General features: G+C 44.0%; 1 protein-coding gene across 1 annotated transcript in view; it reads left to right on the plus strand.

Annotated features, from left to right (window-relative positions):
* Nucleotides 1-17,829, plus strand: part of MAML2 (mastermind like transcriptional coactivator 2) — a 209,154-nt gene that overhangs the window by 183,218 nt on the left and 8,107 nt on the right. Inside the window, exons 3-4 of the mRNA XM_086882025.1 lie at nt 13,093-13,296; nt 15,314-15,425. Of these exons, the coding sequence (XP_086738151.1) occupies nt 13,093-13,296; nt 15,314-15,425 (316 nt within the window). The remainder of the gene's footprint in view (nt 1-13,092; nt 13,297-15,313; nt 15,426-17,829) is intronic.

The raw sequence follows: 17,829 nt of genomic DNA on the forward strand, positions 1-17,829 counted from the left end.
GTCTCCATGTCCCACACTTATTAACCTGTCTGTATGACAGAGCCTGGTCCAAAGCCCAGTGGGATCTTTCCAATGCATTTGCATTTGTCTCCTACCTCTGTGACTACAGACTTGGTGCCCATGTACGTACTTAGCCAGATTTCTTACAATCAGATGAGAATTGTCTCATTTCATTGTATAGTCTCATGCCCAAATTTGCTCCTCCACACTCCTCCAGTCAGCAGGAGAAGAGAGGCACCTCCAGACTCATCCCATTCATTTCAGAGGCCAGACTTGGCCAGTAACCCTCTGGAGACAATGATGTGAACTCCATAAACAGTGGGAGAGCCCTGGTGACTGGATTAGGTACCAAACTTTCTGATGGCATGGAACAAGCTTTTTTCTGGCTCCTAGACAGGATAATACACTAAATCCAGCCCACTGCTTGTCTAGGAAAGCGAGGACTGGTGGGACCAGCTGTAAAGATGGCTGTCAGAATCACTCAGCACTCTCCTGAATTCAGATGCCATAGTAGTTGCGACACCTAATTATCCATGTATAGTAGGTGGTCCAAATAGGAGCGCACAGCAGAACAGCAGATGGGGGTTGCTGCTGTCAGATTAGATTGAGATTAGATAAAGCTTAATTAACACTTTGTTTTTGTAAGATTCAAGTTGGATTAGTCACACAAACAATATTACATAGAAGCAGGGCAGAAATCAAGAGGCATAACTAACATTATTAAAAATCAAGGAAGCATTTTTACAGAGCAAGACCTTGCTAGTAAGGGGTTATTCCCTGAATTTGACACCTCTGGTCTGGAGAACAAGATGTATGTAGAAAGAGTTCTTTAACCCGCCAACCAACTACTGTGTAAATCTGCCCTTTCTAGCTCAAGCAATCTAATTTACATAATCATACATATTTCAACAGCCATTTGAGGTGCTTTATGTCATTGGTTAAAACTCATTATTTTCCATCACTTCTATATTTGTAATAACAAGAGGGACACAGTATTTTACAGATGTTTTATCAAGACCCCTGGTAACCTTAGTACAATTTATCACAAGTTTTGGCATCAAACCCCACAAATGCCACATCAAAACTCCTTGCTATCCAGTATCAAACTTCTGTCATGATATTTTGAATATTCTGAACCCACAGCTTGACCCATCAAAAGATTTTTGCCCTTCTCCTAATTAACAAAGGTATGTGGAGTCTCCTGTGTCAGAGTCTCCTGTTGTTTGAATCCACAGAGTCTCCTGGTAGCCTTCTCCTGCCTGTGTGTTCTAAAAACTTACCAGAAATTTTTGTGTGACTCACAGAAAAGGTCGTTTGCAAGAATAGCCTGCAAAGCACTCATTGGGTAAAATGGTTTTCAATGCCAGATAGTACAAACCAGTGAGCCAAGTAAATCCCATTTAAACCTCATTTTTAAGTTAAAGGAGACACGTGCTGTCTATGGCCCAAGAATGAATCCAACTTTTGCTTTTTAGGATAGGAAAAGGATGTCACAGATTAAGATGATTTTGCTGTAGAGAAAATATGAAGGTTTGGAATATCTAAAATCCAAAATAATCCAAGCTTGCAATAAATGAACACTTCTCCCTTTCCCTCTATTGCTGTCCAACTGCCAGGACTGTGAAGGGATGACCTCTACAGGGAATTCAAATCAAACCAAGCCAATTCCTTTGTTTTTTTTACCTCTGTGGTGTCTAACCAACTATTTGCAAAATGTAGTACAACTCATGTAGTTCATTTAGTTCAGCTGGTTTCTCCTTTTGCTTTCTCTCCTTGTAAGCACAGCTAAGTGGTCAGCTGGGTGTTTCTATTTCACGGCTTTATCTGAGCTGTCTGGTCCAACACAGCTCCATGGGCATTGCAGATGCCAGTGAAAGCTCCTTACTGTACCTTTTATCACCTCAGCTCTGCCACCAGACAGTGAGAAGGATACACTCTGGCCCCTAAAAAGTCTGATACCAATAAACAGGGTCTTTTCTTAGTTTATGTGTTTATTAAACTGTGTGGCTGTGACCAACCACGTGAAGATGGGGGCAGAACTTGCACCTCTCCAGTGTCTCTTCAAAGGCATTGCCCAAAGACAGCACTGTGTCCCCCCCCAAGCAGAGCCCATGGCTTGTCTGGCAGGGCAGACAGTGTGAGTATAAAAGGCTATCCAGAGCCCCCTACTCCTTGCTCAGTGGGGCATTTACCTTTGCTATATCCCAAATGTGGGAAATACCACAACAAAATATGAAAGTGATTTGACAAAGGCAATTGCATTGGTACTTTCCATTGCTCAGAGAAAGAAAACAGGACAGTGATACCCTGTCCACCTGTTCTTTTTCATAAGAGACTAAGTCTGTTTAAAAACAGGGATGCAAAACAGGCTTTTACTGCTCTTGTACAAGAATAATACAAAATGAGCAGAAGTCGTCCGAGAAAGTTTTTGTTGGCACCAACCTTCCCATTCTCCGGAGTCACACGTTATCTGATAGCTGGCATATGGCAGGCTCTGGATAGTCTGTTATTCTTTCCCACGCTGCAAGATTTGGGCAGTAAATAGCTTAAATAAATGCCAGAAGTATAATTCACTTTTTACTTCATCTGATTTAAGGAAGACTTTCCTCAGATAATTCCTCGCAGGCATGCTGTCCAAGGCAGGACTGGTCCCTGGTGGATTGAGATATTCTGACCTCTCTAGCTGGCTCCACTTCAGCTTTTTAAAGGTTGGAGATAAAGAACAGAAGAAACAACTCACTATATCCAAGCACTGTTGCACTTTTCTTCGAGCTCAGTGAGATGCCAGGTGCTCCTTGAAGGGCCTGTGCCATCATGGAGCATTAGTGGCCTATGTCACCTTTGAAAAAAACTTTCATTCCTGCAGCAGATAACCACCATGCCTGGTAATGCTACCAGAGGGGCAATGAGGGGCCAGATCAATTCCCATGATGGGGATCCTGGCCAGGCAAAGAGCTAAACTCTGCGGGGCTGAAAGCAGAAGTGGATGAGCTCTGTCTAACTCTCTTACTCCTACAAGAAAATGAGTCTTAGTACCATAAAATTGTTTGAGTTGGAAGGTGCCTTTAAAGATCATCTAGTCCAACTCCCCTGCAATGGGCAGGGACACCTTCCACTACGTCACGTTGCTCAGAGTCTCTTCCAGCCTGACTGTTAACATTTCCAGGGCTGGGGCATTCACAGCTTCTCTGGGGAACCTGTTCCAGTGATTCACCTATCTCATAAAAAAATTTCTTCATTATATCCAGACTGTTTTAGTTTAAACCTAGAAGTGGGAATAGAGATTGCCAGTGAAGACTAAGGCAAGATTGTTGAGTATCTCATCATCCATTCTTACCAGTTTGCTGGTCATGTTCATTGAGGTGGTAAAGCTTTCCTTATCTTTCCTTTTCTGGCTGACATAGCTGTACAAGCCTTTCTTCTTACTCTTTGCATCCCTTGCCAAGTTCAGCTCCAGCCACACTGGCCTTCCTGACCCCGTCCCTGCACAGCTGGGAACCATTCCTATACTTTTCCTGGGATCCCCGTTCTTGCTTTAACTACCTGTGCAGTTCTTTCTTGCCTTTTAATTTGACCAGCAGATCCTGACTCATCCATGTAAGTCTCTTGCCTCCCTTACCTGATTTCTTACAGCTGGGGATTGAGAGGTCTTGTTCTCTATGGGAAGCATTCTTAAAGATCTGCCAGCTCTGATGTGCTCCTTTATCCCTGAGGGCAGTCCTACTGACTAACCCTTTGAATGGCTGGCATTTTGCTTTCCTAAAATTCAGGGTCCTGACTTTACTCTTTGCCTGACCCAAAGAAGTGTTTGGAACTGCTAGGATACCTGAGAAAACCACATTGCTTCCTACATTTTGAGATGGTAATGAAAAACTAGTCAAATTCCAGGAGCGCTTTTTAGGAAATCTAGTATTTTCACATGTTGGCACAGACAGATGAGGGATAGGTAGATTTGTCAAACCCTCAGGCTGCTGCAGTCACTGGCACCATTTTATCACACTCATCAAGACAGTGCTAGGGGATGGCAGGAGCTTAGGTTTATGTCAGCTCCTGCAAATTAACTCCCATCAAATTAAGTTGTTTTATAACAAGACCAGTGGTTGTTATAAATGAAGGAGAGGGAAGACCACAGTTGGGGTTGTGTGATAAGGACTCATTTAGAACGGCACAGATGGGCAGTAAAAGCTGCTCTGTTGAACCATGCATTGTGCACTTGCACCAGCGCCGTGGGCTGTCCCACATGGAAACCGTTTGGTTTTGTCCCACTCCCTGCTTCTGTGCCCAGTGACGCTTGGCTACCAGCTCCAGATGCTGATTTTGCTTAGCACCAGTCACTGTCCTGGGACAGGTAAGTGGGAACCAAGAGATCCAGTCCCACCTGAGGCACGTCCCTTCTGCAGCTTCAATCAGTGCGGGGAGACGCAGGCCAGAGCCATTCTTCACACATTGATTTCAGTCTTGGCCATCATTTGCCATCAGAGTTTGGAGCTGTTGGTGTCAGAAGGCTGATCCCAGCAGGCTCCAGTTTAAGGATGCTCATGTTCTTGCTGTGTATTCTCAGCAGGAGAGCTTTGATCTTAGTATGTGTCTCTGACAGTCATGTCACCCATGTTGTGCTCATTTGAATTGAAGTGCTTGGCTCCAGTGATGTGGTTTTTCTGTTGTTGTTATTGTTCTGCATGTTTAATTATTTCTTCTTTCTTCATTGAATATTTTGTTCAGGTTGCCTGCTCCCTCCTCCTGCAGAAAAATTAGCATTTATGGTATTTGCTTTGCTTTTTTTATTGCTTGAGGAAATATTATATCATAGTTTTTTTTCTTCTTTTTTTTTTTTTTTTTTGGTGCTTGTTAATTACAAGTGACACAAATTTGTTTAAACTGCAGACAATTAATAGGGAGGGTGAATAATATATAATCTACCTCATTCACCTGGCTCCATGGAATCCTAGGAGCCTGGGTCTCCACAGTAACCTCTGGAGCACAGCTCCCTGTACAGTGCCCACGTACCCTTTGGTTTACTGTGATTGTCAGAGTTGCCTGCCGGGGGGAAACACGAGGATAAGGCAAGATGCCAAAAAGGCTACATTATACATAAGCCTGCTACCAGTGTCTTTCTTAGCACTGCTTTGTAAACTGAACATTGAAATATAAACATGTATGTATGAGAGAGTCTCCTGTTACTGAATTACCCAGCGTTTCCCCTTGCAAGACTCTTGCTTCGATTGGCTATGGCTTTTCTAAGTGGGCTGGAATTTTCTGTATTGACCTCAGGCTAGATAATTTTTGTGAAAGACAATAATCATGTGGCAGTGAGACAAGAACATATATTAGATGAATAAGGTATACATATACACAGATAATATATACTCCTACTAAAGATACAGACAGATAATCACAAGTGTCTAATTCAACCAGTTTAGGAAGCTTTCACTGCCTCAGCTGGAAATTACCACTCCTTAGTGGAAGCACAGAGCCTGCGAGTGTGCACGTACCTTGTCCTGTAGCACTAGGCAGAACAGGTCCCCTCACACCAGATCTTGTTCCAGCTAGAGGAGGGGCAGTTTCTTAAACCTCCCTCATTTGGTTTCCTACAATTGTGTGATGATAAACTAAAGGGCTTGGCCTTCTGTAGTGTAGATATTGCACATTGCAGGCATTGCAGACGGTAATGCTGAAGCAGAACAAATTGTTGTGTTTGGTTTTGTCCAAAACCAGATTGGAGTCTTCATCATTTGTGCTTATTGGCAAACTTATTTCAGAGTAAGAGCTCATGAGGCATTTTAAAATAGAACTCCATACAGCGTGCAGGATAGTCTTTGCACAAATACATCAGTGGAGGCTCTCTGCTGGTCTCTCTGAACCAGGTATTTTGTCCAAAAAGTGTAAGATGAGGTCACTGCAAGCCAAGAGTGCCACTGTGCCCCTGTGGCTGGATGGAGGTCTGGGAGGAAATTCTAGCCCTGTTGAAGTCAGCTGGAGTTGTGCCATTTACTCTGATGGAGCCAACATTCCTCTTCTGATGCAGACATTTCACAATAACCCCCTCTGTTGAACTTTCAACACGTGCATGTTATTTTCATTACAAATAAACAAAATATTTCTAAAATGGACACCTTCATATACACATTATGCCAGAAGATGACATTAAAAGTTCATCATGGTGCACATGGTAAAATAGTAATAATCCATCCTTGATGTCTCTGGGAAAAATTCTGACATGAATAAATGTCCTTTAGGTCATTTTGCCTGAATATACAGCAGTCAGATTTACAGCTGGGGATTTATTATTTTTGCAGAATGCACATGCATTCCGAATTTGCCATTCTCAGAAATGGAGACAAGACATTTGTCTGTGTGCTTGGCTTTGGGAAAAGACATCCCTGTGTGTCCGGACATGGGCCCTGGTATAGAGCAGACAGGAAATCTGCCAGACTGCCTCGGCAGGAGGCTGCCTTCAACACGTGCAGCAAGGAACAAGAAATGTCTTAATGATTAATCACTGTCAACCTTTGTTCTCATTAAAGACTTGATTGTCAGACAAGGCTGGTAATGAGGCGCTGTTCCTGGGTCTGTTGCTATGTGATTGTGCAAGGGCTGAATTTGAGCCTTGCACCCTGCAAGATGCAGTTCCCACTTTGCCCAAGTTTGGGCTTGGAAACATTGTTCTAAGAGTGCCTGCTAGTGGCTATGGACCTGTGCCTGACATGGCAGGGCTACAAACAAATCTGAAAATACGTTCACAAGGATCTTGGGCGTGAGCAGTTTCCTTGTTGGTGTTGAACAGGCAAAGTGCTACAATAGGTTTCTATTCAGAATTGCACAAATAGCTAACTATCCATCAAAGTGAGGGTTGGCTCCTTTCAGGAATTTGCTCACCCATTTTTATGTTTGAGATTGTGCACAGTGTTACCTATTTCTGAGAATAGTTATGGGGTTCACTTAAATTTCAGTGTGTCCAAAAGAATGTAATTTTAAAAAGCCTGAACTCCCTGGATCTTCCAGTGAGACCTGCAGCAGTTGGATTTGCTGAAATACTTACCCCTCTGCATGCTGAGTACCTGCTCCATCACTTGATGTCCAAACATATCACTCCAATGGGTGACTTAGACCACGAGGATGCAGAAATCAAGTGTGTTTCCAGTTTCAGTGTCTGAAGGGATTAGTCCGCATTTCCTCTTCGGGTTCCACCACTCCGTTTGTTGAAGGAGTGACACAGCATTTGCTTCTCTTCCCTGGTTGGATGAAGACAGAAGTACTTCTGGCAGACAGCCTGGGCTTGTGAAATTGCAATGCTAGTGTCCATGTTTCATTGTGTATGTGCCTTGGAAACATGGTTGGCCCTGAAATTTTTGTCCTAAGAGCTCAGATGTTCTCAGGAGAAAAACACAGAAGATAGTCCTGTGTGGCTGAGCCAACTTCTTATAAACACTCCACAAAATTACTGAAAGGAACTATTTTACAGCCTTCACCCAGCAGTTTCTCTGGATATTAGACGCAGCAAAACCAGCTCTTCAGATCTTGCAATATTCAGATTTTTAAAATGCTGTTTATACATATAAAAGCAATTTTCCTGGAATACATAAAAATATTCTCTGATATGTATTAGGGGAAATTCAATCTATGATAGTATCTTCTGTGTGGTTAATTTTGGAGGCTTTTAGGTCACTCTGTACAACACCCTTAGAAAGTCATACACTTTTCTTGACAAATCATAGGGTGTTCACACTCTTCCAGGCATCTTACTCCACCGTGACTAGAAGCATCCAAGATGAGGAGTGCAAGGGAATGTTCCTATCATCTAATCTGGGTTCCTAACTCAGTTGTCTAAATTAAACATCAGAAGCATAATTATACAGCCCCATCTCCCTGTGCAGTGAAGAGAGAGCTGCAGCAGACAGTTTAGAGAGAATCTGCTCCAAGTTTTTTGTTAGAGACCTAAACTTTGAGGAGATTCGCTTTTATGCTGTGTATTCCAGATATCAAAAAAGGCTGAATGAGTTTGAGTTGCTCAGGAAGATGCTGTTTTCCACTCCCATCAAGCTGAACAAGCAGTAAGGCAAAGGGAGAATCTGTTTGGCTCTGTTTCTCCCCAGTCTGTCTTACTTCCTTATACACAGATCAGATCCTCAGCTGTTGCAGATGAGTTTAACCTCAGGAACTTCTTGGTGCTCCCAGAGTATACACTGGCACAGAAAGCAGCCCTCCGCACTCCAGTCAAGAGTGAGAGTTATTCCTAAAAATATGAAAACTCTTTAGCTTTTTCACTAGAGCTGAAAGAGTTCTTACTTGACAGGCACTTTGCTGTGGTCCTGCTGGAATTTTGCTTTCTTGTCTGAGGCAAGGACACAAGCAGACAGTGCTTGGAGTTCAGACAGCCATGAAAAGCCCAGTATTTAGCAGAAAGGGCTGTATCTGCTTCCATTAAATGCAGCAAAAAAGAGATGGCTCAGAAGAGGGTTGGCAGGTACTGAGACTGTCTGTTGAGCAAAGCACCCTGTGCTTGGCATCCTGAAGTTGCATGAGTCAGACCAGCTCATCTCAATAAGCCTAAATGCTTGGCCCAGCAGCTGCAGGAGAGCTTGTTTGTGGCTGTGGAAAGCAGCATGCCAGCTGAGGCTGTGGAGGCTCACATCAGGGGCTCATGGGGGTCTGGGTTTTCCTAACAGCCTTGCACAGTGCAGGACTTGGTTGAACCATTCCCCTTCTCCTTCTTCTCCTTCTCCTTCTCCTTCTCCTTCTCCTTCTCCCTTCTCCTTCTCCTTCTCCTTCTCCTTCTCCTTCTCCTTCTCCTTCTCCTTCTCCTTCTCCTTCTCCTTCTCCTCTCTCTTTCCTCCTTCTTTTTCAAGTGTTCAGTTGTCCAGGGTGGTTTGCAGTCAAACCAGAGAACCTCACACTGTTGGGACAGCCACTGGACCCTTAAAGAAATCCACGGAGGAGCCTTTTCCTTCACTGTCCTCACTCTAAGCCTGCAGTGAAGAGCTGCACAGTGATGATGTGCCAATGATGCCAATTAACACAACAGAATCCAAACTGCTTATGAGTGAGGACATCATGCATGGGTTCGGTCACCAGATGAACATAACTTTGTGCATTCTTTCCCCTGGAAGCAGCTTTTTGTAAGGCAGGCATCTGTCACTGTGTAGGCTTCCATAAACTGATCGGAACACTTTTCCTTTCTTCTTTTAAATCTTTGTTTCTTTGGGCCAGAATTGATGCAAAAGAAGGGCAAAAGTCAGAGCTGTCACTCCCAACTGATGCAGGGCACAGAATGAGTTACCCACAGAGGAACAGAAAGGTGGAAAAATTCCCCATCTCCTTTTGAGGGGAAATCTGCAAGAAGCAGAAGTTCATCTTGTGGCACAGATGTCAGGGTTCCTGACTGGGAAGCAAACAGTCTCTGTGGGCATTGTGGTTTTGTACAAAATTGACCATTGTTTCCCTTCTGTCCCATCAAAATTATTCATCAATTCAAAGCATTCCCAGGAGAAAAAGAGGAAAGGTTTGCACATCCTTTTCCATCCAACTGTCCTTAAACCACATTGTTGTGAACTAAGAATGCAGAGACATAAGCTTGCAAAAGGCTTTCAGAGCACCTGACAAGCTTTGTGGGGAAATGGAAGGTCAAAGGGAAAGGGAAAGGGAAAGGAAGAGAAAAAATGGGGAAAAAGTCTATTTTAGAAAGTTCATATATGGGTTAAAAGCCAAAACATCCTTTCATTTGTATGAACACAAATCAGTTGCAGCAGGGATAGTGAAAGGCAAACTTGGTCTTAAATGCTTTGATTTACTGCTAATTTAAACATTTGAACGTAATGTTCTTTGTGATGCTTAAGAACAAAACCACAGTTGTGCTGCAGGAGCTCTCACTGTCTGTTTTTCTGCATCTCATAGGTTTTATATGTCACTGTAACATCAGATAATGTGGTGCAACACATCTGCTTTGTACGTCCAGAGTCACCATGCTGAAGTTTCAGCTCTGGCAGGGCAGATGGAGTTTTGTGGTGGTTGGTGAACACTAACCCAGCCCCAGCTGGCACAAGGCATGGCCCTAAAAGAGCTGTAGGTCATTTGCAGGGTTGGAGAAACATGAAACATACATGAGCAGTGCCAACAAGTGGGACAGAAACTGGGGGTAAACCCAGGTGGACATTTGTACCTGTTGGAGGTGTGATGCTTCCAGCCTGTCCCTGACACCTGGCTGGCTGCAGGAATGTGCTCCCATCACGTTACCTCCTTGGGGACAAAGTGGACAGGTTACCTTCCTCATGCAGGGAAACAAGGTGGTGACACCGTGCGGACAAGCACTCAGGGCTCCCCTGCTGGAGGGATGCTGGGCTGCCTCTGCAGTCTGCTGGGCAGAGGTGGCCTGGGCAAGGGGACAGGCATGTCCCACTCCAGGCTTTCTTTGGTCAGGCATTCTAATGTGTGAACTGCAGCATGGGAACCCAGGAATGACTTTAAAAACCAGCAGGTCTAGGTGTGGGGAGTTGAAGTAAAGCTGCTGCAGTGAAGCCGGGCTTAGAGCAGGATGAAACAGTTTAACAAAAGCAGGGTAACTCCAACCCAAACCTGCCCTTCCCCTCAGGGATGTCAGAAAGCTGCTTTGTCCTAGTGCAGGCGCAGAGCCCCATGTCCCTGACAGCAGTGTAGCCCTTCCTCTGTCTGATTTGCAGTGATGAAAGTGCAGGGTGCACTTTGTCGAGCAAGGCTCGACAGCACTGGTTCATGAAGGGTCAAACTGCCGTGCAGCTAGTCCCCTGATTTATTAGGAAAGTGTTCTTCTTTCTACCATTGCAAGGGGCAGATCAGCAGGCAGGAGAAGTAACACATCGTAGATTCAAAGGCTCACACTGACATTTCATGAACAGCAAAGAAAGGACCAAATGCAAAAAACCCCCAACCTGGCTCCAAGTTGATGATTTACACTGTTTTCTCAGGGTCTGTTTGCCAAGCAGCTGGTGTTTTGTGCCAATGGCTATTACAGAAGAGCTTTCTTTGATAGATACTGTGAATGAACACTACACAGTTTATCTTAAAACAAAATCCCCCCCACACACTTCTTATATGGGCTGGTAGGGAATGAGGGAAAGAAAAACTTGGGCTTTGTCGGGTTTTTTATGTAGGACTGAAAGCACATTCGGGGGAGCCTGCACTATCTGTGCAAAAACGCAACAGATGAATTCTATTAATGGATGGAACATGTGGCTGGGTTCAAGCTAGAGTTGTCATTTGAATATAGAAGTCAAAGCCAATTTATTGTAACATATTTTTCTTTTCAAAATATTTTAGGAAAGACAAAAAAGTTTGCGCAACAACTTGGCAAGCAGGTCTGTTGAGAGGAGGTATTTTCTATCTTGCAGCTAACATAAGGGCTGAAAAATGTGGCAGTGCCGAGCAATCCTAGATTCCTTCTGGAACGGAAAGAAAGTGTGCAGGATATAATTGTGTAAGAGCCCAATAAATTTGAAGGGTGGGTTTGTAACACTGCCTTGGGGGCTGCAGGTGGCTCCAGAAGAAAGTCATGGTTTTTATTTCAGTAACAGTCTTCAAATACTTTATCTAACTAGCTACGCACTCATGCGGCCCCATCTAGAAGCCACGGAGTTATTTTAAAATAGAAATACCCATAACAATCATTGTGCTTCTTCCATGCCAGATGGTAGAAAGATAAGTGGGATTAGTCTGTACTGAGCGTGTGTGTTACTGGGGAGGGGAGGGATGCAAAATCTAAGGCACAGGAATGAGCTTTCCGGGAGTTTGCAAAATGCTAAACATCAGTGCTCTGTGGTCTGCAGGGCATGGGTAGGCTACCTATGACCAATCCTTGTCTCAATGTCGGTCAGCTCCTATTTGCCCAAATGCCAAGGGGGACAATGGCCATGGAGCAGAGCTTTACTAGGATAGTAGCCCAGATCCTGGCCCTACGCCTCGGTATTGAGAGAATCGCTGCGTATCAGGGAGCATCAGACTCCCGCTGTGGAGTCTTGTGTTGCAGGGCAAAAATGCTGCTGCCTCTTAGGTTATACAGGGTTATGTGGTTGGTTCTTATGAGAATTGCAGCCAAATGGGGTCAGAGAATGGATGTGTCTCCTGACTGTTGTGACCTCTTCAGTGTATCCCATTTTCTTTGCAGCTATATGGCTAAGAAATACATTGTGTCGAGTGATCCAACATAGGCTGAATATTTTTGTGTGTGTACTGAGAAAGCTATTTCCTGCATTTGGTAAAGGCCCAAGTACCAAACACTGCTGGAGCAAGTAGGCAGAAAACATATTGCTGCCAAGGGAAATAATGGCTAAGAGAAAAGGAGCAGCATACTGTCGTTCCATATACATTCTCATCTTGTATGAGCATGGCTTGAGTTAACATGCACCTTCCCCTCTAAGATGACTTTTTGCCATCCCTTTGTATGAAGCTGCACACTGGGAAGAGGAAGCAGATCTAGATCCCTTGCAAAGACCAGAGAGACCCTAAAACACTCTTCAAGGTCCTTCCCAGACACATTTATTTTACTGAGGAAGTTGATACACTCTAAGCCTATTTAATCGTGTTGCTAATGGGATTCAATTAGCAGTCTCTCAGAGATTGCTCTTGTCAGGGAGATGACGGGAAGAATGAAAGCAGCACCATTCACCCCACTGTGAAGTATTAACTTACCACCTCTGTATTTTCTAAGAATAGATGGCACTTCTAGCAATTAGTCTGCAGCTTCTCGCTGCTGTTCACCAGATGGTAGGAACCAGCAGTCTCTGAGTTTGTTCCCTTGTGGTCAAACAAACTGCTGTACAGCCCGATGAATGTTTCCTGAAAGATCCCCAGGACAGTTCTGTTACTTCTGTTAATGTTTCCCGAGCTCCTGGTACAATATTGAGGTTTTCCACTGGAACCACCTGGCATATTTTCAGAGTCTTTCCTGAGGGATGAAGTTACTCAATTCCCTTCTTACTCTGTCAAAGCCTTTGTATCAGTCACTTGTCCTGAGAGTCTGTGGGCTGTGTCCTGAGCTTCAGCTAATTGCACAAAAAGGATTATTTCCTTTTCTTGATGCTTGTTATTATTTTCATCCTTCACGAGCCATTTCTTCTGTTTCAGGAACAACACTCTGTGGTAGGCCAGGGAGCTGGCCCCACTCCAAGCTCCAGTTCTTGCTCAAATCCAAACACTGGAAGTGGTTACATGAACTCATCCCAGCAATCATTGTTGAATCAGCAGCTGATGGAAAAGAAACAGGCTCTGCAACGGCAAATGATGGAGCAAAAACAACTCCTTCTACAGCAGCAGATGTTGGCAGAAGCTGTAAGTTTACTTATTTCTTATTTTACATGGAAAATATTGCCATAAAAACAATACAAAAGAAAGCTAAGACAGGGAGGAGAAAGCCCCCTAAAACTTCAAAGTTGTTCTGGCAATGCCTAGAACTTCAAGAGTGCACCTTGTATTTTTCAGCAATTTTCTAAGCCTTTTTGAAACCTGCTTCCACCTATATGAAACAACTCAAATGTCCAAGCTACTGCAGTTTCATTACAAGAACAGTCCAAGCATATGCTTGGTTTTGAGGCACATCATCGGTGGTTTTCTTTGCAAGACAAACCAAGGCACACTGCTATGCTACTTTGACCTCAGAGGAAAGTTTACTTCCAGGATCTGTCACCCAGGCAGCACAGTGTAAAATGTGTCTAAGGAAGGATCAGGTACCTTGACTTTGGGGTTCATCACAAGTTTGTGTGCTTGGCTGGGATTGTATATGAGTCCTACTGTCTCTGGTTTTATTTTTACATTTCTAGATATCTGTAGCCAGTTCTCTCTCCTTTGGTATCTGAGAGACTAGTTGGGAATTTCTGATCATTTAAGGAGACATGAGAGATTCTATAAAGGAAATATTTCTTGACTTTTCAATTTATGCAGAAGAAAAAAGAAGTTTCAAGTCAGATCTATGTGCTGAAGTTTTCTGTCAGAATTTTTAGCAGAACCAAAACTTAATTGTTCAAATAGCTTCTCTTAAATGAAATGGAAATTGAATCATCTTGGCTTTGCTTTTGTATTGTGTACATAAGAAATATACATAAAGCTTGCCTACAGTTTTTACATGAATTGCAGGACTTTCCTGGGAGTCTGTCTACACAAGGATTCAGGCAGAGCAGGATATAAAAACAAACCTTACAAATCTTAATCAGACCCTTCACTCTCATCATGAATTTTGGAAGTGCCTAAATAACACAAGAATGGCTCTTCTCCCAGTGTTTTTAAATGCTCCTGGAAGAAAATACATATTTTTCACTAGAAGGTTCATATGCATACTGTTTTCAGGCAGATTATCCCCAAATTACTCCAATGGACTTGCATCATCATCCAGGGCCTGACTCTTTCACACTGACAAGCTGGTTTGCCATTCTGGCAGCTGAGCACAAAACCCTTGCACATCGCACAAGAGGTGTGATGCTGCCCCAGCAGCTGTCCAGTAAAGGCACATGTGCACCAAACACAGTTTCCTGCCATGGGGACACGTATCCCCAAGAGCCACATCTCATGAGTGAGCAGTAGGACTCTGGAGTGATCAGATCATGCTCATGTTGATGAGAGATTTGGCACTGACTCTGGTGCCTGCTCTTTCCAGATCTTTATAAGCACAGGGCAGTTAGTCAGATTTCAGTTCAAGAACTTGGATTTTTATCTTCCTCTCACCAGAGGTATGTACCACACAAGCTCAAAAAAAGAAAAAAATAATCCCCAACTAATATTTTTTTTCTGCAATCTTTCCCTACTGTCCTTGCCCCAATTCTTGTACTCCAATGTAAGACAAACACCTTGTACATGTACAGGGAAGCACAGGGCAATGTTTAGTGGCATGAAAACAGCCAGCACAGCACCATCCTTGCTAAACCATGTGTCCTGCTGGTATCCCTACTGAGGAGAGCTGGGGGGAGCAAAAAGCAAGGATTTTGCTGGGTTTTGTGGTCACCCCTCCAGTGTAGGAAGACAGAGTGAGGGGAGGGATGGGCATGGCTGTGGATGGGGATGACAAGCTGAAATTGGAATACACTTTGTACTGCAGTGCAGACATGGCCATTGCTCTCAGTGGCTGAGAGAAAAGTTGAATGAGACTCAAACACAATGCAACCAGCAAAAAAGATCTCCATATAGACTTCAGTAGGTGATGGCACAGTTTTACAAGTGACTCTCCTGGATCAGACAGGGTGAAAGGAAGAAATACTTCAGTTTTGTACATATTGAGAAAAGAAAGAGATTGGCAAAACCCAGGGCCAGGAAAACAAAAAGAAAAGTGAATTAATCTACTTCTACTCTAATCCTTTAGGAGAAAATAACTCCACAAGACCAGCTGAACAGACACTTGACAAGACCACCACCAGATTATAAAGACCAAAGAAGGAATGTGGTCAACATGCAACAAGCAAACCAATATCCTGGTAAGTAGCTATGGGCTCAATGCAACTCTTTCCTTTCTTCCTTCCTTCCTTTCACCTGGAAGATCACCTGTAAGAGCTGTGCATGCATGGGATGAATGGGGCATGATTGTCTGGATATCTGCTTCCATCACTGCAGAGGCAGCAGATAGTGGCTGTGGTTTTTACCTTACTGTTCTGCACCGCTGAGAAGTGCTGGTGTATGATCTGGTGCTTCATCCAGGCTGATACCACCTCTCTCAGACACGGGGAAGGAAGGGTTGGTACCCCTCCCACTAACACTATCTTGGGCAGATGTGCACCCAAATACTTGATGCAGAGATATGCTCTTGACTGTGCAACCTCACTGTGTTCAGATGCTTCTCTCACATATGTGGTGCATCTTGGTTCAGAGACTGAGATGAGAGCCATCTTTCTCTTCAAATGGCAGTTCATGTACTGTGTGTGATTTTTAAGTAATCCACATGGCACCATCATGGGTGGTACTTTTGGTCTGTTTAATAGGCTGTGGTCATGGCCCTAGTGCTTGCTCTACCAGGAGCATTTCAACAGATCAGTCTAACAGAAGAGTAAAAGCCCTTGCTTTCTGCCAGAACTGCCCAGGGCAGGAAATGCCCAACACTTCAGGACTAGTCCTTTGCTTCAGCTCTTGTGCCCTGACCTCCTAGCTTTTGAAGCACAGGATTGCTTGTTTGGCTTTTCATACTGTTCACCTTGCTGACTGGCTGAAGGCCACTCAGAGAGCAAAGGCAGAATAAAGAAAAAATGCTGAGGAGAGAGGAGGTAGGGGAAATGCAGCAGATGGGACCAAAGGATTTTCTTTATACTGCAAAAGTGTCTGTGTCTGTAAGTATAAAAAGGATCCTTTGCCTTCTAGGATATTTTTGTATGCAACATGCTAAGGAAAAACAAGGGGGTTTTTTGTTGTTTTTCCATAACTCTTGGCTCTGCAGATTCAGACAGTGATCTGAGTCTTTCCTTCTTACCTGTCCTTTGCAGCAAAACTTTTTCAGCTTCTATTATGATTTTAATGAGCTCTGAAGTACAGAACTCACATGCCACCTCTCTGCCCAGTCTGCTATCTGTGTGGGACCCCCCAGCCCAGCTCTGTAGGGATGGGCCAGGTTGGGTAGCTCAAGCAGCATTCATGCACTCCTTTGCTCTGCTTACAAATTCTAACAGTGATAAGCTTGGTGCAGCCTGCAAACTGCTGCTGGAAACTGCTGCTTTCTAATGGACCTGGGTGTTAATCTTCTCCAGTAAACTGGCTCAAGCATCCCAGTGTAATAGCCCATGGTGAGCGCCCTGCTCACTGGCTTGGTACCTCCTGTACTCCCCAAATAAATGCTTCAGCAACCCCAGCATTTTGCTGGGGAATCTTGTGATTTGGTGTGTTGTTTAAAGGTTTGTTCCTGGAATCAAATTATTAATTGAGACTCTAAAAACGATCCATTTCTAGCCTGAGAGAGAAAATGGAAGTGAGCGCAGCCACATGTCTGAAAGGTTCCAAAGTGAGTAGATCACCATTGTTATGTGGCGGCTCTTGTTGTTGTTAGTCTGATGGACTCTTTGCCGGTCTTGTGGTATTTGGAGTCCCATCTCCTCGGTTTGAAACACGTGGGAATGGCAGCACTTGTTCATTCAAATCTCAAGTCCCTGCTGAGTGAGCCCTGGCAGGACAACAGCCTTTCAGGGGAGGCTGGGAGAAAGGGCTGTTCTGGGAGCTTCCAGCAAAGCTACCAGATGGAGCGATTAGGAAACTCTTGCATAAGGGACTAACAGTAGGGAAACTGTTCCCTTTTTCTGGGAATAGCTTTGGTCAGATCAGGGAAGAAGAAACAAAAAGCTAAATAAAATTGCACAGGCTGGAGAAACTTGGTTAAGTATTTTATTTCTCTATACTTTTCCCCACAGTGCCATGCCATGGCAAGAAACCCCCAAGAGAAGAGCAGGTGAATTGGATAGGGAAGCTGTTTCTCTGAACTGATGTAGCCTGGGGTGCCCAGCTGCTGTACACAGTGCTTCTGGGGAAGGCATTTCTTCCCATCTGGAAGAAATAAGAATGGAAAATACTTGCGTTAAAAATAAAAGCATAAAAATAGCAAAACAAAGAAAAAGGAAGCTTCGTCTTTTGGCAACAAGTACAACCCCTTCCAAAACACTTGTGTTCTTTAAAAAGTATAGCATTTGCAGGAGCAGTGTGATGGCAGCCCTGGGGTCTGCTCAACAGCTGGTAGGGTCACCCCAAGAGGGGCTTCGTCCCAGTGCCAGTGAAGTGAGTCTCCAAACTTGTAGTTCAGCGGGAGAGAACCATCTCTCCCCAGCTTGCTGTTCCAGATCTTTTGAAATGCCACTGAATTCTGTACCATTCCTCCTTTTTAATATGGGCTCAAGGGAGCAAAAAATC

Source organism: Cyanistes caeruleus, chromosome 3 (assembly GCF_971803275.1).
Source record: "Cyanistes caeruleus chromosome 3, bCyaCae1.hap1.1, whole genome shotgun sequence".
Taxonomy (NCBI): domain Eukaryota; kingdom Metazoa; phylum Chordata; class Aves; order Passeriformes; family Paridae; genus Cyanistes; species Cyanistes caeruleus.